Raw genomic sequence first — 23,966 nt, forward strand, 5'->3', positions numbered from 1 at the left:
ACCTCAGCCTCATTAGGGTTTCTATAACCTTGTATGGACTTCCTGTGGTTTGGGCGCGAAAACCCAGTTCTGTGCAAGCGCAACACGATCGCACTAGAAAGCATGGTCAAGCTGCCAGTGTAGCTGCAGTCTTTTAAGTTGCAAATTACAAGTATTTCCTCTTGTGTTAATAATTCACCATGCCAAAACAAGCAAAACTTTCCTCCTTCTTTCAACATGAAGAGAGGTAAGCAATTTATTATATTTTTTTTCCATCAAAGTTGCATTTTGTGGCTTTGAAGCTAAGTTTTAGTGCGCCATTTCTAGAACACATCATCAAGAAAACGTGGAAGAAACAGCAATAATGAAAGAGCCGGTTTCTAAGCTACCTAAAACTAGCAATGGTAATTACTTTTTGTTACATATTTTTCATAGTCAGGACTGGCGATGATGAACATACACTATGGCAGAGTGATCGACATTGACAAGATCGTTGACATCTTTGCCATTCGTCATCCACGATGCCTTTTATTTAGAAACATTTTGGCCGATGAGCAGTAAGACAACAAGAACAGAGAGATCTGCATCGGTTGACTAGGGTAAGATGTCGAGCCGCTATCCATACACTGCTGGATAAAGCTGATTTGGCCTAAACATTGTCCGACATCTCAACAGCTCGCAACATGAGATGAAAGAATGATGCAAAGACCGCGTTATTTTCTCAAATGTATTCAATGTATTTTTTCATTTACAAACCTGCGGGTATGTACTCAGGTTGCCAGTCAGTGTGTGACCCCCCCTTTGAAAAATCCTAGCTATGCCCCTGAACTAGAACAACTCTCGTCTCAACTTCAGATACTCCACTCTGGATGCAGAACATCTGATAGTTTTTGTACTCTTTTCGAGCCATAATCTTCAGGATCTTGAAGATTGCAATTGAATTGACAGGCTGTACTTTTGTGCACCAGATTTCAGTGGGAGATCAAATATTTCAACAACATAACACAACAGGTTTGTGATTGCAAGATAATAAATAGGCACTACTTAGCCACATTTATTGACAAAACATACTCTATTCTCTAGCAAACTAGAAGTCCTACTTGAAAGCACTTTAACCTTGAAGAAAGGAAAGAGAGCGAGAGGAGGAAGTGGCACTAAATCTGTGCCCTAGTATATTTCTGTGGAAAAATGTGTAAAATTAGAGCCCCTATTAGTATCACCACAGATTTTGTCACAGGCCATGAGAGGTGTAGAGCAGCCTTTCTCAACCAGGGTGCTGCGTGCCGTCTGGCTTCGTTAGGGGTGCCATCAAAAAATTATATATTCTAACATTGAAATAAATAAAATGAATGAAAATTCCAAAAAACGATAGTTACAGTAATGAAGATCATTGCCGCCTCATGCATCATCAAAATTTGTCTCACGGCCCCCTTTCCCATGTCACAACGTCACTGCTGGGGTCAGCGTATGGTCAGCGTATTTTATATAGGGGTGCCTTGAGAATTTGCATACTTCCGAAGGGTGCCGTGACTGAAAAAAGGTTGAGAAACGCTGGTGTAGAGCAATAATGAGAGAGGGATAAAAATACACGCACCAAGCGCCCACTATGGTGCTCAACTCTTCATGTACCTGCTAATGAGAGCATGCAGATGCTTAGGAGGTTTCAGGTCTTCCAAATCATTAAGTTACCAACAGACCAACTTCACACACACACACTCTCTCTCTCTCTCTCTCTCTCTCACGTATTATTCATTTATTTATTCATTCATCAGTTCATGCATTCATCTTTAGCAACTTTTTTATCCTGGGTAGAGTTGCAGGAACACTGGGTATTAGGCAAGAATACACCCTGCATATCCCAGGACACCATATACACACATTCAGACACTCATTCCCATCTAGGGACAATATGGTGTAGCCAGTCCACCGACCATCATGATTTATGCTGGCCTTACAGCAAGCAACTTTTCAAGTGATTTTACTGTCGCAGACATATTTCCAGTGTTGGAATAAAATCATGAGAGTTTTGCTAGAGTTGTGGCGCACTCCCATCATTTTGGTCGTTTGGTGTAATGTGATCAGGATAGCTATCTTGTGTCAGTCTTTTACTCATCTTGCTGTTCTGACAAAATCAACCAAGTTTAATATTATCGTAAGCTTTTGGTTTTGGCTCGTGCAAATCGTGACATGGACACCATCAGCCAATAGGTGATCTCTCTCCAGCACCAAACAGGAAGCAGCAAAGTGGGTTCAGGAACATCTTTCAAAAGGAATCTAGGAATCTGCAGCCTTGTAAATAGTGACACTGCAAGATCCCCAGTCTTTGCAAAAGCATAGTCTGTGATGAATGACACATTGTCTTTAGATGTGAGCGGGTGTCAGACTTTAGTCTTTTCTGAGTCTTTTCAAAGTCTTCTAGTGCAGGGGTTCCCAAACTTTTCCATGCCAAGGCCTCCCAAACAACATTAGCTTCTGGCCGGGGACCCCCTTTGCAAACCCACAGACAAAGCTACAAAATATGTAAAGAAACATCAACTTTTAGAATGTTTTCTCTTACTTTTATTCAATAGTCAATAATTGTTACATTTGTTTAGCATAAGAATATTATTAACTAACATGTTTTCAACACAAATATTTTCGCACTGAACAATAAACTGTATAACCTCCTGTAGTACCTGATTCAACTCGTTATCCATCCTTTTTGCGACCAGTGCCTCGCGATGGAGCATGCAGTGTGTGGCCACTACATGCGGGGCCTTCTGCTTAATGAGAGCGGTCACTCCATTGATCTTCCCGGTCATTGCTGCGGCTCTGTCTGAACACAACGGGTCCAGTCCAATCCGTTAGACTCGATGCAATCGTCCAAAACTTGAAATGTCTTTCCCAGTAGTTCAAGTGCTTTACAAAATAGTATTTCCTCCACAAATCTTTCCTGTGAAATAAATCTGATGTACACAAGCAGTTGGGCCTCATTGGATAAATCTGTGCTCTCATCCAGCTGAAATGCAAAGTATTCGCTGGCTCTCACCTGCTCCAACAGCTGAGCAGATACGTCTTGAGCCATGTCACCAATCCGTCGGCTCACGGTGTTATCAGAGAGTGGGACAGCATCGATTTTTTTGGCAGCATCCTCACCAAGCAATTCTCGGACAATGTCTTTGGTGGCTGGTAAAATCAAATCTTCTCCAATTGAGTGAGGTTTTTTAGCACGAGCAATGTGGTACGAGGCTAAAAATGATGCCTTCAGGGCCCACTCGGGGACAGTAGTTTGCTGGGTGAATGCAGCAGATTGCCTGACCAAATGCTCTTCTTTGCGTCTGAAGAAATCTACTGTTTTTTCGGCATCTGTCGGATGTTTTTGTATCAAGTGACGCTGAAGTTTCGAAGGTTTTAAGCACTCGTTTGACAGGGTCTCCAGACAGAGGACGCATTTCGAGCAATCATGGCCATTTTTCTGTATGGCTGTAAAGCCATACTTAATGTATGCTGCCTCATATTTTCGTATTTTAGTTGGCCAGGACTTCTTAGTTTTTTTCGCAGCAGTGTCCTCCACAGCAGGGCTGTTGGTTTGTTCCTTCGGTCTCTTCTTCAAAAACCTGTCCATTTTGCGCTAGCAATACGCTAGCTTGAGGAGCAAAGCAGCTTGATAAATGGCACAAACCACAACGTCACAGATAATCGGAGAGATGAGCATGGCAAACAATGTTTCGATCTGATGTATTATTATTAATAATTATATTTTATAATAATGATTAAAAACTAATTACAATATATTTAATAATTATTATTTTTAAAAAGTATATATTTTTTTCGCGGGGCGGCACGGTGGTGTAGTGGTTAGCGCTGTCGCCTCACAGCAAGAAGGTCCTGGGTTCGAGCCCCGGGGCCGGCGAGGGCCTTTCTGTGTGGAGTTTGCATGTTCTCCCCGTGTCTGCGTGGGTTTCCTCCGGGTACTCCGGTTTCCCCCACAGTCCAAAGACATGCAGGTTAGGTTAACTGGTGACTCTAAATTGACCGTAGGTGTGAATGTGAGTGTGAATGGTTGTCTGTGTCTATGTGTCAGCCCTGTGATGACCTGGCGACTTGTCCAGGGTGTACCCCGCCTTTCACCCGTAGTCAGCTGGGATAGGCTCCAGCTTGCCTGCGACCCTGTAGAAGGATAAAGCGGCTAGAGATAATGAGATGAGATGAGATATTTTTTTCGCAATTTTTTTGTTATCGTCCCTCCAACTTTCTGAGGCCCCCCTAGCGCCCCCTGGCGGGCCCCCACTTTGAAAACCACTGTTCTAGTGTATGGTTAGAATTAAGGAATGATGGTTGGAAATCAGAGAACCCAGAAGAAAGCCAGATGGTGAAGTTGAGAACATGCATACACAGTACCAGTCAAAAGTTTGGACACACTGACTCATTCAGAGGTTTTTCTGTATTTTGACTATTTTATACATTGTAGAATGATACTGAAGACGTCAAAACTATGAAATAACATATGGAAGATATATGGAATTATGTGGTAAACCAAAACATTTCATGTTTTAGATTCTTCAAAGTAGCCAGCGTTGATCTTGATGACGCTTTGCACACTATTAGCATTATCTTAACCAGCTTCATGAGGTAGTCATCTGGAATGCATTTCAGTTAACAGATGAGCCTCATCAAAAGTTAATTGGTGCAATTTCTTGCCTTCTTAATGTGTTTGAGATCAAACAGTAAATAGTAAATAATAAAATACAGTAAATAGCCCTATTCCACAGCAGTAGTAATCCATGTTATGTCAAGAACCACTCAACTAAGTAAAGAGAAACAACATGAAGTGTCTTAATTAATAAAAATAAAGAAAAACCATTGAATTAGAAGGTGTGTCCAAACTTTTGACTGGTACTGTACAAATACATAATAGTTTTACAGCACTTTTAGGGTTCAAAAAAATAAGAAAACACATCCATACATACTACTACCAATAATAATAATAATAATAATAATAATAATAATAATAATAATAATAATAAATTGCTGCACTGTCAAAACTTGAAGAAAAATGGATAGAAAAACCATGACATAGGCAATTTCCACAGAGAAGGCAGAAACCAGATGTAGATATTTGAAGGACACATGAATGCCTAAGAAGCTCAAAATTAAAATCAGAAACAGAGGGATTTATTGTAGCAGCGCAGGATCAAAGCCTGCCAATGTGTGTTTACCACCACCACATCGTAAATGATGGCGCAGATCCTATGTGCAGAGTATGTGGATCTTTTCAAGAGACAGTCGATCATATTATTTCAGGATGTCCAGTGTTGGCTAAAACTGAGTACATAACTAGGCATAATAATGTTGCTGCCTATATCCATCAAAATATCCTCAAACACAACAGTACTGAAACTAACGAAAGCTGGTATGAACATCAACCAAAAACAGTGGAAGAAAAAAACATGGTCACGATTCTTTGGGACATGCCAATCATGACTGACAGAGCCTTAAGCAACAACAGGCCTGATATCACCATCAAAGACCATAGCACCAAACAATATACCCTGATTGATATCACTATTACATTGGACGGAAATGTGTCAACGAAATAATTTGAAAAGTTAGCAAAATACAAAGATCTAGAAATCGAAGTGTCTAGAATGTGGGGTATGAAGACTAAAATGATCCCAGTCATAATTGGAGCGCTTGGGGTTATAAAAAAGGGAGTGAGTGAGTACCTTGGGAAAACACCAGGAGGTAGTGAGATCAACCAAATTCAGAAAATAACGTTGTTGGGAACTGCACATATCCTACGGAAAGTGCTTTCTATTACATGATCGACAGTTATATTCCCCAGGTGTATGGTATATACCCGGATATAACTTGTATAGAAATGAAACCAATGAACCCTATAATAATAATAATAATAATAATAATAATAATAATAATAATAATTCTCCCATTATTTCATCCACATATTCTGCAAGTACACAACATGAACTGTACTGTACACACAGCTGGCTATGGGAATGCTACTTGTGTAGCATTGTCACACTTTCACACCTTTAAAGGAATTATGCTGCTTGTGGGAACATATTCACCACTGAGTGCCTCCATTGAAATGGAAGGTGTGTGTATGTATGTGTGTGTGTGACGGCAGTAATGGTCCATTAGGGCAGGACACCTGCAATGATTGTGGTGCTAACAATCCCATCAACCTCATCAACTGTGGCCAGCTGGTGGACATTGGTGTGTGAAGCAGGCAAGAGGACACATTACAGCGAGTGCACGACAGGCAATGCATGTGTGAATTACACAAGAGTTACCACAGGTCTGCTGTAGCAGGGTTCTATTGTGTCAAAGCTTTATATAGACCAGGTATAACTAACAGGCTTTCTAATCTTATCCTACTAAATAGACAGTGTCACCAAATAAGCAACAAGGCTTCATCATCAAGGCCACTCCTGTCATATCACCAGTAATTACTGTAAATCAAGCAGAGACCTAGACTGGCCTTCGATGTAGCAGATAAATAAATAATGAATAAAGCAATTTAAAAGTGAATTGCTTTCCACGCTAGGTCAAGTCCACAGAAACCCAACCCTGTTGTGCCTTATTTATTTCGAAGGTTTGAAGTGGACAAGGACAGCCTTCTTCCTTGGTGGTATTATTACAGTGTCTCATAGTGATGCAGAACAACTGTTTACTCTCTGTGTGGTTACTTCTTTCTCACTAATGAAAGCATTGCAGTGGGATCCTCCTTTGCACCAAAGCACATTTCTGTCTGTCAGCGTGTAAATCTTTCTCTCCCTCTGTCTGAAAAAAAAAGATAGCTAGGCCATTTGTGAGTGCTGATGCCTGTTGTACAATGGAGGCAAGAAAGAATATTGATTAAAAGGATGAGGGGAAAAGAAAAGAAGTGTGAAAATAAAACTGCTCTCCCTTGATTATGTGTGTGTTTATTGCTTCACTTGGGATCCTTGATGAATAAAATATGTATTAAAGTACATATGAGAGTATTTTTTAGAACATTAAGCCATATTTAAAATTTACAACACTGTTTCTAGAGAAGGAGCAGGACAGAGATAAAAATGCATAGGGTACCATTAAGTAGACAACAAGTGAAGCATAAGTAACAGGATTAGAGCCTTCCATCTGTGATTCTTTAAAAACTAAACAGCATGAGGAGGTCATAGAGAGGAAAGAGAATTCCCTACTCACACCCTGCTGACAAGAAGGCTGTGAAGGTGAGAGGAACATAGAGGAACACACTGTACAGTGGTGCTTGAAAGTTTGTGAACCCTTTAGAATTTTCTATATTTCTGCATAAATGTGACCTAAAACATCATCAGATTTTCACACAAGTCCTAAAAGTAGATAAAGAGAACCCAGTTAAACAAATTAGACAAAAATATTATACTTGGTCATTTATTTATTGAGGAAAATGATCCAATATTACATATCTGTGAGTGGCAAAAGTATGTGAACCTTTGCTTTCAGTATCTGGTGTGACCCCCTTGTGCAGCAATAACTGCAACTAAACGTTTCCGGTAACTGTTGATCAGTCCTGCACACCGGCTTGGAGGAATTTTAGCCCATTCCTCCGTACGAACAGCTTCAAGTCTGGGATGTTGGTGGGTTTCCTCACATGAACTGCTCGCTTCAGGTCCTTCCACAACATTTCGACTGGATTAAGGTCAGGACTTTGACTTGGCCATTCCAAAACATTAACTTTATTCTTCTTTAACCATTCTTTGGTAGAACGACTTGTGTGCTTCGGGTTGTTGTCTTGCTGCATGACCCACCTTCTCTTGAGATTCAGTTCATGCACTGAAAAAAGTAACCTATAGAATTTGCCCAACAAATCTGAGGTAACAATTTGCATTGACTTGTTTGGGGTAGATTTAATTCCATATATTGAGTATAAAATAACTGAAATAAAAAGCTATGAAATACTTAAATAAATTGGGTAAAATTTACCTCACATTTATGTATCTATTCAACAGCTACTTTCTCATTGAAATTGGGTAAAATTACCCAAGTATCTAGTAGGTAATACCTGATAATTACTAATCAAAGGTAATTAATATCACTTAGTAGCCATTACTTATTCGGAGAACGTAAGATGTACCCCCCCAAAAAAGACTTTCAGATGGTTCATCATCTCAATGTTTTTAATCCATAAAATCATCAAAAAAAACCCCCACAGAATAAAGTTCAGTACAACAGCTTCACACAACATTTCAAGTAATGAACCTGTTTTATAACTCGCTAACTAACAGCTTCAAATGTTGTTTCTGGACTGACCAAATCTGCAGTCCAGGTGCATTTATACAACAAATAACTGAACTGCCTTGTTTATACAGTATGCAGCAATGATGCACCAAATGATCAAAAAACACAAAATAAAGTGCAGTACAACAGCTTCACACAACATTTCAAGTAATGAACTTGTTTTATAACTCACTAAACTAACAGCCGGAGAGAGGAAGATGGCAGTCCGAGAGTTCCCTGTCCCGCTCACTCAAACGCACGGTCTGACGCATGTGCAATTTGGAGCACAGGACTCATGGCTTTGGGGTATTTCTTACCGTATTTTTCCATGTAACGGTTGTTACTGTTAACGAATAGGTAGCATATGTATAATTTACCCATTACTTTATAATTCCTTGGCTGACTGCAATAATCGAGTAAATTTTATCTGGTTTGCATAGATTATATTTACCACTCTCCAAAATCACTTCTTACAGTGTGGACAGATGTCCTGACATTTTCCTTTAGAATTCGCTGGCATAATTCAGAATTCATTGTTCCATCAATGATCGCAAGCCGTCCTGGCCCAGATGCACCAAAACAGGCCCAAACCATGATACTACCACCACCATGTTTCACAGATGGGATAAGGTTCTTATGCTGGAATGCAGTGTTTTCCTTTCTCCAAACATAACGCTTCTCATTTAAACCAAAAAGTTCTATTTTGGTCTCATCCATCCCCAAAACATTTTTCCAATAGCCTTCTGGCTTGTCCACGTGATCTTTAGCAAACTGCAGATGAGCAGCAATGTTCTTTTTGGAGAGCAGTGGCTTTCTTCTTGCAACCCTGCCATGCACACTATTGTTGTTCAGTGTTCTCCTGATGGTGGACTCATGAACATTAGCCAATGTGAGGGAGGCCTTCAGTTGCTTAGAAGTTACCCTGGGGTCCTTCGTGACCTCGCCGACTATTACACGCCTTGCTTTTGGAGTGATCTTTGTTGGTCGACCACTCCTGGGGAGGGTAACAGTGTTCTTGAATTTCCTCCATTTGTACACAATCTGTCTGACTGTGGATTGGTGGAGTCCAAACTCTTTAGAGATGGTTTTGTAACCTTTTCCAGTCTGATGAGCATCAACAACGCTTTTTCTGAGGTCCTCAGAAATCTCCTTTGTTCGTGCCATGATACACTTCCACAAACATGTGTTGTGAAGATCAGGCTTTGATAGATCCCTGTTCTTTAAATAAAACAGGGTGCCCGCTCACACCTGATTATCATCCCATTGATTGAAAACACCTGACTCTAATTTCACCTTCAAATTAACTGCTAATCCTAGAGGTTCACACTGCAAAAACCCGGCTTACAAAAACAAGAAAAAAAAGTAATAAAATGAGGAATATTTTACTTAAAATAAGCAAAATTATCTGCCAACAGAACAAGAAAATTTGACTTGGCAAGATTTTTAAAAACAAGTAAATATATCTAGCTTTTGAAACCCCACAGATGTCTTAAAACTAGTGTATTTATACTAAAAGCAAGTAGATTTGTACTATTCACTTTAACATGCTAGATACTTTGTCCCCCAACCAACAGTTTGACTATTTCATCTGGGCATACTGGTGTGCAGGGCTGTAACTACCATTGAGGACACCGAGGTCATGTCCTTGGCATTTTTTTCCCACGGTATTTTTTTTTTCACTCAGAAATGTGAAATTAATATATGATGAAAATCGTTCTGACTTTGATCGGTGGAAAATTCTAAATTCAGCTTGCATCCCCCTGTTCTCATTTGTTTGTCTAAAAATAAAGTCCACAATCATTTTTAAATGAAGCTGAAATATCCGACATTGGAAACATTTCATATCCGGCAGCCTCGCGATAGTCAGCTAAGCACCACGGGATATACAAGAGCTGAGAAGTGTTCTCATCAAGGTCCGACTCCGCAGCCAGGCAGTTTGTCAATTAGTCGTGGAATCTGAAAATTGACATAAGATGAAGACGTCTACTACACTAAAACAAAACAAACTCAGCTTTGGAAAGTCAACAAGTGAGAGAAAAAGAAAGAGGGAAGAAGTTGAGTTAATTTTGCCAGTCCAGAATGCTTATGATCATTAACAGTGCAATTTTAATTAGCATTTCAAGCAACAACAGTCGAAGCCACTTAGCTAGATAGGATTTTCGTTTTCCAGGCGGCACAAACTCTTTTATTCTCTCTCTCGATTTGATTTGGTGCGTTTCAGATCAGAAAAGGCTGGACAGTCGTGACCTGTTGTTTATGAAGTTATTGGGTACTGACGAGACTTGAGCTATTTTGCTAACTTACCAGACTATAGGCTAACGTGAACACAAGACACTATTGTTTTGATCACTGGTTGTATTTTCGAACGGAAATGAAAACGGGTAGCAAACTTATTATGTTCACATTTTATTTACAACATGATGTACCACCTCTGACTGCTTTCTGTCAATCATGAAGAGCCCAGCCGCGTTCACAGCTCCTCCTCCAATCACCAGCTGGAGATGAGCCTCCTCTCGGGAAGTCTTGTCCCGCCCCTCTTATTGACTCCCATCTCCAGTGAGGCTCAGTCTCCCAATGTGGCGTTTTAGTCGGTTTTGTACAATAACCGTCTAGTATTTTGCTATTGAAAAGGGCAGATATTTTTTAAAAAGCAATTGAAGTCCATTCAGGCTTGGCTAGATTGCGTTGTCACTCACTCACTCACTCACTCACTCACTCACTCACTCACTCACTCACACTCATCACTCAAACTCTCACTCACTCACTCAAACTCTCACTCACTCACTCACTCACTCACTCCATCACTCACACTCTCACTCACTCACTCTCTCACTCACTCACTCAAACTCTCACTCACTCACACTCATCACTCAAACTCTCACTCACTCACTCACTCACTCAATCACTCAAACTCTCACTCACTCACACTCATCACTCAAACTCTCACTCACTCACTCACTCACTCACTCACTCACTCACACACTCATCACTCAAACTCTCACTCACTCACTCACTCAAACTCTCACTCACTCACACTCATCACTCAAACTCTCACTCACTCACTCACTCCATCACTCAAACTCTCACTCACTCACACTCATCACTCAAACTCTCACTCACTCACTCACTCACTCACTCACTCACTCACTCACTCACACTCATCACTCAAACTCTCACTCACTCACTCACTCACTCACTCACTCAAACTCTCACTCACTCTCACTCACTCACTCACTCACTCACTCACTCACTCACTCACACTCATCACTCAAACTCTCACTCACTCACTCACTCACTCACTCAAACTCTCACTCACTCACACTCATCACTCAAACACTCACTCACTCACTCACTCACTCACTCACTCACTCACTCACTCACTCACTCACACTCATCACTCAAACTCTCACTCACTCACTCACTCACTCAAACTCTCACTCACTCACACTCATCACTCAAACACTCACTCACTCACTCACTCACTCACACTCATCACTCAAACTCTCACTCACTCACTCACTCACTCACTCACTCACTCACTCACTCACTCACTCACTCACTCACACTCCATCACTCACACTCTCACTAACTCATTCTCACTCACACTAAATCACTCATTCTCACTCACTCACACTAACTCACTCACTCACACTCCATCACTCACTCAAACTCTCACTCACTCACTCGCGCGCACACACACACACAAAATACTTTTGTGATCGTGCAATTTTGAAATTGTTAAAATAAACATGTTCACCTACATGTTCATCTTGTTGGGCTTGTGATTTTGACTCGTTTCCAAAATGTATGAAAAGTCACCATATTAGGACATTTTTTTTTGGCAAATAAGATGTATCGCAATGTTTGACTTCAGTATTTGAAAAATCCTGGTTACGGCCCTGCTGGTGTGCTCTGTTTAAGTAAGTGTTTATACCAACTGAGACCGCCAAATAAATCAAAATCAAAACAACAAACCAATCCATTTTGTAGCCTATTTTTGTTGCCAGATTGACAATACAACAATTCATTTCATTTAGTTATCTGTTTTGTGTTAAGAGATTAAAAGAAAGGATAAGATGCTTGAAATAAGAAATTCTGATTTTGACAAACTTGTCATGGTTAATATAACACCGATGAAATTATGGTAATTCTCATTTTAAGACAGAACTACTCATAACCAGTAATAAAATCTCAATAACAAGTTATAATACCTTATTAAGATAATTGAGGGAAAAATGCTTAAAGTAAGTGAAATACTCTTACACAAAACCTGCCTGGAAAGGAGAATTATCTTGGCAGACAAATAACAAGCATATTTTCTCTTGATTTAAGATATTTAATCTTGGTTAGATTTTACTTTTTGCAGTGACATACTTTTGCCACTCACAGATATGTAAAATTGGATCATTTTCCTCAATAAATAAATGACCAAGTATAATATTTTTGTCTAATTTATTTAACTGGGTTCTCTTTATCTACTTTTAGGACTCGTGTGAAAATCTGATGATGTTTTAGGTCATATTTATGCAGAAATATAGAAAATTCTAAAGGGTTCACAAACTTTTAAGCACCACTGTACACACACACACACACACACACACACACACACACACACACACACACACACACACACAGGAAAAATACATCCTATACTCAGTAACTGAGGCTCAGGGACAGCAGTGTCCTCTGAGGAAATTTCTTGTCCAAGACGGCTTTAAATAGTAATGCAATCCTCTTATATTTATCCTCTGTCATCCTTTGCCCTAGGTAGCCATGATGTTTCCACTCATTTATTACTACCTCCATCATTCTCTTTCCCGCACCAACTATCCCATAGTATCTCTGTCTTCACATGGCTCCTTGCTTCCCCTCATGTCTGGCAAAACCTTCAAAAGAAGAAATGCATTTCTTTATCTGTCCTTTATCTCTCTCTTGCTGTTTCTAGGCTACAGACATTTTTGCTACTGATTCTAATCACACAAGTACTCCACATCTGCCCCCTTGCATTGACAGCGTATTAGCCTTACTAGCAATACAGTATGAGACACCATCCTATCTGTTAGACATTTTGATTTGACTTATTCATCCAGTACGAAATTATATGACAAAGATTCTTCGACAGATGTAGACAGCTCTCTGGGACTCACATATGCAAACACCACTTCTGCTTCTATAGCGCTGATAATCCCAGAGACATTCAGTCAACGTTTGTTGACACCCTTCATGAAAAAGAGTACATGCAATGAGTTATCACGTAAGCTTGGACATATGGGCATTTCTGGTTTGATGCCCGTAACACAATGTTTTTCAAATACCTAAATGTAAATATTGGTGCAAAGATACTGTAATAAAAATGACTGGTCACACATGACCAGAAAATAAAATGCCAATGCAGCTCCAGTGATGGTGGAAAGGTTCAGGAAGTGATTTTTATGAGTTGCTCTCAGGAAGAGCTTTTTACATGCAACCTTTTATACGGCTTGTTCATATGGAGATGGATCTAATAGTTGATTTTGAAACTCTACAACACTGAAAAAAACTCATCTATCTATCTATCTATCTATCTATCTATCTATCTATCTATCTATCTATCTATCTATCCATCCATCCATCCATCCATCCATCCATCCATCCATCCATCCATCCATCCATCCATCCATCCAGCCATCCATCCATCCATCCATCCATCTTCCAGACTGTTGAAATCCAGGTTGACTGTGCTTTGGAACCACTTGTGTATTTTCATCCATTAACATTCTTTTGCTGTTTTGAATGCTCTTTTTCCACATGATGATTGATGACAAAGTAATTTGGTGGAAATCATTTAGTGATGTACTTCAGGAAATGGAATCAGACACACACATGGCAGACACAACATCAAACTGGATTTGCAGGGTGTTTTCTGAGAGAGGGTGAAAGGGTTCTCTCTGAGTCAGTGTAGTAGGTCACTAGAATATGCAGGAGTGCTGTTGAGTATGAACGGATATTTCTGTGGCACTTACTGGATTCCATCTGTAGAACAAGGACTATGCTATACAGTTACACACACACACAAAGTGTAGAAGCTTCTTGAGCAAATGAAATATTCAGGTGTGGGGGTGTGGTATTGCTAGTAGGTTTTGTGTGTGTGTGTGTGTGTGTGTGTGTGTGTGTGTGTGTGTGTGTGTGTGTGTGTGTGTGTGTGTGTAAAACTATATAGCATAGTCCTTGTTCTACAGATGGGATCCAGTAAGTGCCACAGAAATATCTGTTCATACTCAACAGCACTCCTGCGTATTCTAGTGACCTACTACACTGACTCAGAGAGAACCCTTTCACCCTCTCTCAGAAAACACCCTGCAAATCCAGTTTGATGTTGTGTTTGCCATGTGTGTGTCTGATTCCATTTCCTGAAGTACATCACTAAATGATTTCCACCAAGGATTGTGCCCCTATGACCTGTGTACAATTCAAGTATCAGATTGGCTACAACTGCCATGTCACATCTGTGTGTCATACCAGATTACCACATGATTTTATTATAGTGAGACAATATCTTCATGTTCTGTGTAATGTAGAACAAATTAGATCAAATGCATGCAAAAGTGAACTGAATCCAGCTGTCATAATATATCAAAGACCATGATGTTCCTTTAAATGAATGTTGTGTGCAAAAGGGGGAAGAGTTCAGAGGGCAACCCCCCCCCCATAAAAAAAAAAAAACTTACCATGACTAAGAACACAAAGGCTAGCATTTAAAATGAATATTTAAACTATTGCATAATTTTTTTTCTTTACATACTGAAATAAACAATCATTGACTTAATTGGTAATGAGGACTACATGCTGTGACTGATATATACAGTGATGAGGCACCTAGACAGCTAATCCTAAACCTAAAAATATTTCCTTACAATCATCCTATGGTGTTCATAGTGTTGATATAAAATCTTAGAGTTTTCTATTAGGATATTAATAAGATATTCAAGACATGCTATAAAATTTTAAACTCAAACAATCACATTACTTTTTCATTTATCAGAGTCTCCAGTGGGGGCAGCATGGTGGTGTAATGGTTAGCGCCATCGCCTCACAGCAAGAAGGTCCGGGTTCGAGCCCCGCGGCCGACGAGGGCCTTTCTGTGTGGAGTTTGCATGTTCTCCCCGTGTCCGTGTGGGTTTCCTCCGGGTGCTCCGGTTTCCCCCACAGTCCAAAGACATGCAGGTTAGGTTAACTGGTGACTCTAAATTGACCGTAGGTGTGAATGTGAGTGTGAATGGTTGTCTGTGTCTATGTGTCAGCCCTGTGATGACCTGGCGACTTGTCCAGGGTGTACCCCGCCTTTCGCCTGTAGTCAGCTGGGATAGGCTCCAGCTTGCCTGCGACCCTGTAGAACAGGATAAAGCGGCTAGAGATAATGAGATGAGATGAGATGAGATGAGAGTCTCTAGTGGCATTGGTCTTAATAAAATCTTAAACCATCATTCTTTCCATTTACCATCATATGGAGGCTCTCGAGCAGAAGATGTACTGACTTTTCACGGAGTTGTTATTCTCTCTGTGCTGTCAAAACAGATCTAAGTTAGTGAGTGATGACTCATGTCAGAATTATCCTGTACATTGTATGTGACTCTCTGTTCTAGCACAAAAAGACACAATTGCATGCATCAAACATAATAGTGCCTACCCTGAGCTCAAGCATTAGCTATGCTAACATTTCTGTGAAGCCATCTTCACCAAAGCCTAGCAAAGCAAGTTGTCTCTGACTACAAAAAAAAGTGAAAAAAAAGAGTGGGAGCATGGCATATGTAAAAGAAAAGAAAAGAGTGAAAAGTGTAGAAAGAGAACCATGTCAAACAGGGAGAAGAAAGAGAGGAACAGAGATGTATCACAGACCAGATCTGAAGAGACAGTGCCTCTCAACAATCACAGCTGCTGTTGTCATCACAAACAAGTTCATTCTCCCTCATTCAATCATCCCAGTGCCACATCCAAAGCTCTGCACTCTCTCTCTCTCTCTCTCTCACACACACACACACACACACACACACACACACACACACACACACACACACACACACACCAGGGCTGGTTACCAAGGAAACAACATGTCAGAATTTGCAAGCTTTGGATTTCTTTTATAAGACTCTTTTTAAACAGGGTTTTCATTGGCAGTGAATTTTTGCCACTCTGACTGGTCATCTGCACGTGTATGACAATGGCTTCAAGTAAAATCAATGTTTTCGAACACTACATGAAGTCTGATTGTATGATGAAAGGTTGGTGTACTTCAGTAGGTACTGTACTGCAGGGTCGGACTGGGAACAAATTTCGGCCCTGGCATTTTTCCTCTGGACCAGCCCACTATTGGCCCGACGAAACCACCCCCAAACACGCACTCACACATCCACCCACCCGTCCACACCGAACCCCCAATGAACAAATACCACACACCTAACACCATGAAAACACACTTTCACTGTCATTTCAATTTCACCTTGAACATATTACAAAACAGAAGCACAAGCACACAAGCTTTTGTGTCTCCAAAATGTGTGTGTGTTACCGTAGGTGATGAGAAGGCGTTTCATTAGGCTACTCTTTTCTGCCACCATGTCAACAATTGTGTCTGTGTCCAAGGACATCAAAATGTCTTTTTCACTTGACATGAGCATGAATGCCTCCAGGTGCTCCTGGGCTGTAGTGCTCCGTAACCGGAAGTGCTAGCATGAATTTGAGCATGATGAACAAGTTCGGGTTCTGTAATCTCCTGTGCGTCCTTTCCCTCGACCTGCTCACTGGCCACGGAATCCTCCGAGTCCGACCCAACATACACATCACTTGGCTTTGAGCCTGTACTGACCTCTCCAGTAACGTTGTCCTTATTTTCGCCCGTTGAACTTGTAGTAGGGACGTCGGGAACACTAGCAGCAACGCTATTAGTAGCACTACTGGCCACAGCAAACAAATTATCTATTTTAAAACACTTGGAAGCGTCAGCTTGAATAGCTTTCTGCTTTTTGTCGTGAATCTTCTCAGCTCCCCCTTTTTCTCTTTTTGCCACCTCTTTCCATTATTTATTCAGTGAATATATGCACAACACACATCCGTGTTCCCATGAACCTGCGCAACTCATAACATCAAACGGTAGACGACAGCCGTTAGATTCCTACCCCATCATGCACCGCTACACATTTTTGCAAAATCTTCGAACAGAAATCCACCAAATACAAAAGGAACATCGTAGTTTGGCTTCAACGAAGTTTTTAGTTTAGTTTTTAGTTTAGTTTGTTTTAGTTTGTTGTAAGGATTTTACAGTTAAAAGAAGAAAAATAAAAAGTTACGCCACATGCCCACCTAGGGTTGCCAACTTTCTCATATCCAAATGAGGGACACTTTGTTCCGGGTGTGGACAAGTACCGGTACAGGCCCTGTACGCGCACCCCAGCGCCCCAAAATAGTTACCGAATTGCCTTTAGGTGAGGGTTTCAAATGTAGGCCACTACAAATTCATTTCTAAAATAGAGCTTTTAAAAATTAATAGACCAATTAATGGATATTTTTAAGTAACTTAACCTCCTAGGGCTTAGCGGTCACATGTGTGGACAGCACTTTTTAGAAATTCGGAACAAGAATCCACATATGTGGACATACTTTTTCTCTAAAAGTACATCTTATCAAAAGATGATGCTTAGTTTTTATTCTAATCAGGTTCTAATAAGCCCAAATAGCAAAGAGAAATAAAAAATGCATGTAAAAAAACAGCTTGGGCCTTAGGAGGTTAATGCAAAATAACAAACAATTCTAATATTATTGTCTCATTTTCCTCTTTTAAACTTTGGCCAAATAATTAATCAGGCCATATTTATGAAGGCAATCACCTGCGTAAAGTATACCCCCGCAGCCCCCGCCAGGCGGGGGGGGCCGACCGCTGGGGGGGGGCCCGTCGCCCGATGTGATTCAATGCATGAAAAAGTCCGATGAAACATGAAAATAATAAACACAACACAACAATGAAGCGTACCAGAGAAAAAAGTGGTGCTCAAAAGCGGCAAATCAAAAAGAAAAAAGAAGAATTTACATCCACACTGCCCAAAATTTCATCCGTTTTTGGGAGAGTTAGGCCTTATCCTCCAGTTCATGATGCGCTGGACTAGTGCAGTTAAAACGAGGCAGATGCTCGTGCATTAGCCATGCATAGACGAGCTGAGCATAAGCTAAGTATAAAGTTGCTCAATCAAGCATCAAAGAGCTCAATAGCCTATGGCAATTAAACAAAGAGAAAGATCACTTAAATAAAAAAAAGGTCTGGTTGTTTCTGTCAATTAAAACGCTGTAGGGACCTACACTGTGGTTAGGGATTTCGCTCCTAGGTGCGCTAGAAGGAGTGCCCATCTGCGCATCCAAAGTTGTAAATGCTCTGTTTGGTCAAAGGTGGAAAAAGTAGGCGTACAGAAAAATTCTAGGCTAATGAGTGAAAAAGTACCTGATTTAAAATGGGATTTGAATAAAAATTGCTTTTTATTATCTTTCTTCTCAGTAATTCAATGTTTCTTTTTCTTGAATATTGTTCTCCATGACCACCAGCCATCATCCAACACACTGATCATCCAAGATAGGTTGGTTATGTAAAATAGTTTAAAAAAAAAAACTGCACACAAGGTAGCGTAATTTTCTTTAATTTCCGCCAGATTGTTTTATTATTGTGCTGCATTTCATTTTTACTCAGTAGGCCTTTTCAGGCCTGGTTCCATTGTAATTGAATAAGATACCTAGGTCAAAATTTACTTGAGTAAAATTAAAATTACTCATTTTTATATTATTCATAAAACTTCTCATAACAGTAACGTGAGTAAATGTTAGTTGCTTGCACCCCTGTGTTTGACAGATTTATTCTTTATGCAAACTTTTACTTAAACTTATGATGTATTTTATTTAACCATACTCTGGTTTTTAAAACAGTTTCATTTTTATTTTCCTAAACCTTATTGAACCTTATGTAATTATCATTATTAATGTTACTGTTATCGTTACTGCTTACTGAGCTGTATGAACTGTGAGCTTTGTCACGTCATACACCATTTTTTTTGTTGGATTTATTTGTAATAAATGGATAGCCTACTCTGCTGGTGTACTGAATATGAATGAATTAACAAAACATCTAGGCCTATGGGTTAAGCAGTCCTATACGTGTTTAAATGGGCCTGGGCTGTCAGGGGCTGAGCCCTGGCACTTTTTTCACACTTTTCAGCAATCAGAAGAGATATATACAGAGAGAGTGTGAGAAGGAGAGAGAGAGAGGAGGCCGTGGCAGGGTGGCCTGGGGGGGGGGGGGGGGGGGGGGGGCACACTTTTAGTAGCTGCAGGGGGGCCCCAAGTATTTGCGTTACGCCAGTGAAGGCAATGTCATAACCTGAAAAAGTATTTGCTGTAGCTGTAAAACCCTGATATTTGCTTAATTGTCCATTTGAAAACCCTAAGAACCTTCTGCAATGCTTCATAGCAGAAGAAGAGAGAAAGACATCACAAAGGCAGGAGTGAGGCAGAAAAGCTCCCCTTCGAAAGGCTGAGGTCTATCCTGTTTCGGAAGGTTTTTTTTAAGCTATCTGCTATCCTTATCGAACAGTTAGGCTGTAGCCACTGGCTGCACCATCTGCTTTAGTTTAATTTGATGAATATTTTGTCAGTATAGCTTAAAAATTCAGGATATGGCAGCCTTTGACAGTGAATGATTTTAAATCGCAGATGACCGCGACTCGCAGTAATAGCGCTTCTCACAGCAATAACGCGATTTACACCACAGCATTGGATGAGGGGCAGGATCTGTCCCTGACGGGACAAATTAAAATTACCCAAAAAACGGGATGTCCCGCCCAATACGGGACGGTTGGCAACCCTATGCCCACCATGACAAAGATGTGTATCAAAAGTAAGGGTATATAAACTGCATGCTCCCCCCATAAATCATGATGTGCTTAGTCGAAAACGTAATAGCGGATTTTCTATTGCTTAGTAGTCACTTGTAATTGCTATGTAGAGAACAGGGCCGGTGTTAACTTGTGAGGGCCGGCCCAAAGCACGTCTGAGGTACAGCGGCCCAGCGGGATAATGCCCAAAATCACAGATTACCAGTCTGAGCCTGCTGTACTGTTACACTATGTGACAAAGTATATGGACACCTGACCATAACACCTCTATGTGGGTCTTCCCCAAACTGTTGCCTGAAAGTTGATAAGAAATAACTGTCTAGAATTTGGCTCGACCCAAACCTGTACCAGCATGAAAGTGCCCTGTGCACAAAGTGAGGTCCATAAAGACATGGTTTACCAAGGCTGGTGTGGAAGAACTCAGGTGGCCTCCACAGAACCCTGATTTCAACCCCACTGAACACTTTTGGGATGAACTGGAACAACAACATTGTGCCAGGCCTTCTCACCTTGTATTAGTCTCCAGACCCAAATTTCCACACAGCCGCATTCCACAAAATATTGTGGAAAGCCTTCTCAGAAGAGTGGAAGCTGTTATAGCAGCAAAGCGTGGGCCAGTTTCTGTGGTTTTGGAATGGGATATTCAGCTATTTGGTGTCTACATACAGTACTTTTTGCAATATAGTGTAGAATGTGGTATTACCTAGATTTCTGTGTGTGTGTGTGTGTGTGTGTGTGGGGGGGGGGGGGGGGGGGGGGTTAATGGTTTTTATGTGTATTCCACATGCATAGTATAAATTTTCTGGATTGCCATAGCTCTACACAAAAAAAGAAAAGAATAATAGGCTCAATAAGAGAATTATCTCATCTCATCTCATTATCTCTAGCCGCTTTATCCTGTTCTACAGGGTCGCAGGCAAGCTGGAGCCTATCCCAGCTGACTACGGGCGAAAGGCGGGGTACACCCTGGACAAGTCGCCAGGTCATCACAGGGCTGACACATAGACACAGACAACCATTCACACTCACATTCACACCTACGGTCAATTTAGAGTCACCAGTTAACCTAACCTGCATGTCTTTGGACTGTGGGGGAAACCGGAGCACCCGGAGGAAACCCACGCGGACACGGGGAGAACATGCAAACTCCGCACAGAAAGGCCCTCGCCGGCCACGGGGCTCGAACCTGGACCTTCTTGCTGTGAGGCGACAGCGCTAACCACTACACCACCGTGCCGCCCTAAGAGAATTATGAATAAGTAATATGTTCCAAACATCAGCCTCAGAAAAAGACTCCTATTGTTAATTAATTCAATGCTGATTTGAAAGGAAATTTTACATCACCACTGGAGCAGAAGCAATGAAACACTGAGGGCCGTACTTGTTCCAGTCACCATGCTAGACTGCAAATTTTAAGATCCTATTGGCCATTTTTTAAAATCCTAGTTGATTCTTTGAAATCATTTTTATATGCAATGCTGCATTTGCTTATGTTTATTTTACAGATACTTTTGCCAAAGTGATTTACAGCTGGGGTATGATCCAGTCTAAGCATGTAGATAAGCAACTGAATGTTATGGGCCTTGCTCTGGATTTAAACAATTACTAACAATCACTCAGAACTTTAACTGCTGTGTCACTTTTCATAGTCTTTTATATTACTTCATAGTTTGTTTTTATAAGACTAACAGGTTCTGGATTTGTTTGTGTTTTCACAGGTTTTGGCCATCATCTCAATCCTGTTTATTGTTCTCTCAACCATCGCTTTGTCTCTCAACACCCTCCCAGAGCTTCAGGACATAGACGAGTTTGGGCAAGCTACTGACAACCCTCAGTTAGCCCATGTAGAAGCAATCTGTATTGCATGGTTTACCATGGAGTATCTTCTTCGCTTCCTCTCCTCACCCAGTAAATGGAAGTTTTTCAAAGGCCCATTGAATATCATTGACCTGCTAGCCATTCTTCCATATTATGTTACCATCTTCCTGACTGAGTCCAACAAGAGTGTACTACAGTTCCAGAATGTACGTCGAGTGGTGCAGATCTTTCGAATTATGCGAATTTTGAGAATCCTCAAACTGGCTCGCCACTCGACTGGGCTACAGTCACTAGGCTTCACATTACGCCGCAGTTACAACGAACTGGGTCTGTTAATTCTCTTCTTAGCCATGGGCATCATGATATTCTCTAGTTTGGTCTTCTTTGCAGAAAAAGATGAAGAAGACACAAAGTTCAAGAGCATCCCAGCTTCCTTCTGGTGGGCCACCATTACCATGACAACTGTGGGCTATGGAGATATTTACCCCAAGACTTTGTTAGGAAAGATTGTTGGGGGACTTTGTTGCATTGCAGGAGTGCTAGTCATTGCCCTACCTATTCCTATAATTGTAAACAACTTCTCTGAGTTCTATAAGGAACAGAAAAGACAAGAGAAAGCCATCAAAAGGCGTGAGGCTCTGGAAAGAGCCAAGAGAAATGGCAGTATAGTATCTATGAATATAAAGGATGCTTTTGTTCGAAATGCAGAGCTAATGGATGTAGTGGTGATGGAGAAGACAGAAGAAAACATCGCAAAGACAGACAAAGTGCAGGACAACTGTCACATGTCACCCACCCGCTGGAAATGGACACCTAAGCATACCATCTCGGAAACCAGTTCCAATAAGTCATTCACTGAGAAGGAACAAGACTCTCCAGTTAGAGCCACCAGTCCTATCAGTCCACAACATCTTAATGTCCAGAAGCTGGAGGAGATGTACAGCAAAATGGCCAAGACCCAGTCTCAACCCAACCTGAATAGTAAGGAACAAGGTAATTTATCAAAACTGGCAAAGAGAAGAGATGAATTTGAAATGAGAAGCATTCCTGTTAATCAGACACCCACCACAACAGAAGGTGTGATGGATATGAGAAGCATGTCAAGTATTGACAGCTTCATCAGTTGTGCTACAGACTTTCTGGAAAGCTCAAGATTTTCACATAGTCCCATCTCAACTCAACCTAGCCGAGTCAGCGTCAATCCCGGACTTGAGACTACCCTTGAACATGAGACCATTAAGAAACACGTTGGTCCACCCAAGCCTGGACGAACATTATTCTCTGACAGTCCTCGTGGTCTTCGCATCAGCAATCCTCTGAAAACAAGGTCTCTCAAGGTCAACTTCTTCTCAGGAGAAATCACAGGTCCTACTGCAGCCTCAGCTCAGGGGGCAGGCACTGCTGCTCTCTCAGAAAGTTCTGATCGATCCACTATGAGTCCAGAACTGTCTGTCTATACCACTGCCAGCAGCAAGACTCCACCCAAAACTCCTGAGACACTTGTACCAACTGTTTTCACATTTCATGATGCCTCAATCAGCAAGTACATTGATGCAGATACAGATGATGATGATCACCTTCATGATGCACAAGGTTCTAGTCCTTCTGAATGTCTGTTAGGTAATACAAGCCCCAAGCTCAGCAACAGTTCTTACCAAAGAGGAACAAACCACCTTGATTTGTCTCAGAGAATGCTGGGCCAAAACAGTCTGTTCTCCTTGGAGGGACATTCAAAGGGACAAGAGAATCATATGATTTCAGGAGACAGAGGACACTCTAAAACAATAAGTGAAAATAATTAAAACAGGGAATGTAGCCTATAATAACTGGAAGTATAGAAAGCTTATGACTATAAATTAACGAACATTATTCTAAATCTACACAAACCGTAAGAGTTGCCATGCTTTACATGGACAGAATAAATACTGAGTAAATGCGATAGGAAAAACTTTTAGCTCACTTTGCTGCTCAAGCCAGCAAGCAGTTGGAATTGCAGAAACATCCAGCCAAAATGTAGTTCAA

The 23,966-nt window shown here is 40.9% G+C and overlaps 1 protein-coding gene across 1 annotated transcript in view; it reads left to right on the forward strand.

The window, feature by feature from the left end:
- Positions 1–23,746, forward strand: part of LOC132885172 (potassium voltage-gated channel subfamily B member 1-like) — a 94,561-nt gene extending 70,815 nt beyond the window's left edge. Inside the window, exon 2 of the mRNA XM_060919527.1 lies at positions 21,845–23,746. Coding sequence (XP_060775510.1) covers positions 21,845–23,746 — 1,902 coding nt within the window. The remainder of the gene's footprint in view (positions 1–21,844) is intronic.
- Positions 23,747–23,966: the final 220 nt, after the last annotated feature.

The sequence above is a fragment of the Neoarius graeffei genome, chromosome 4 (assembly GCF_027579695.1).
Source record: "Neoarius graeffei isolate fNeoGra1 chromosome 4, fNeoGra1.pri, whole genome shotgun sequence".
Classification (NCBI taxonomy): Eukaryota; Metazoa; Chordata; class Actinopteri; order Siluriformes; family Ariidae; genus Neoarius; species Neoarius graeffei.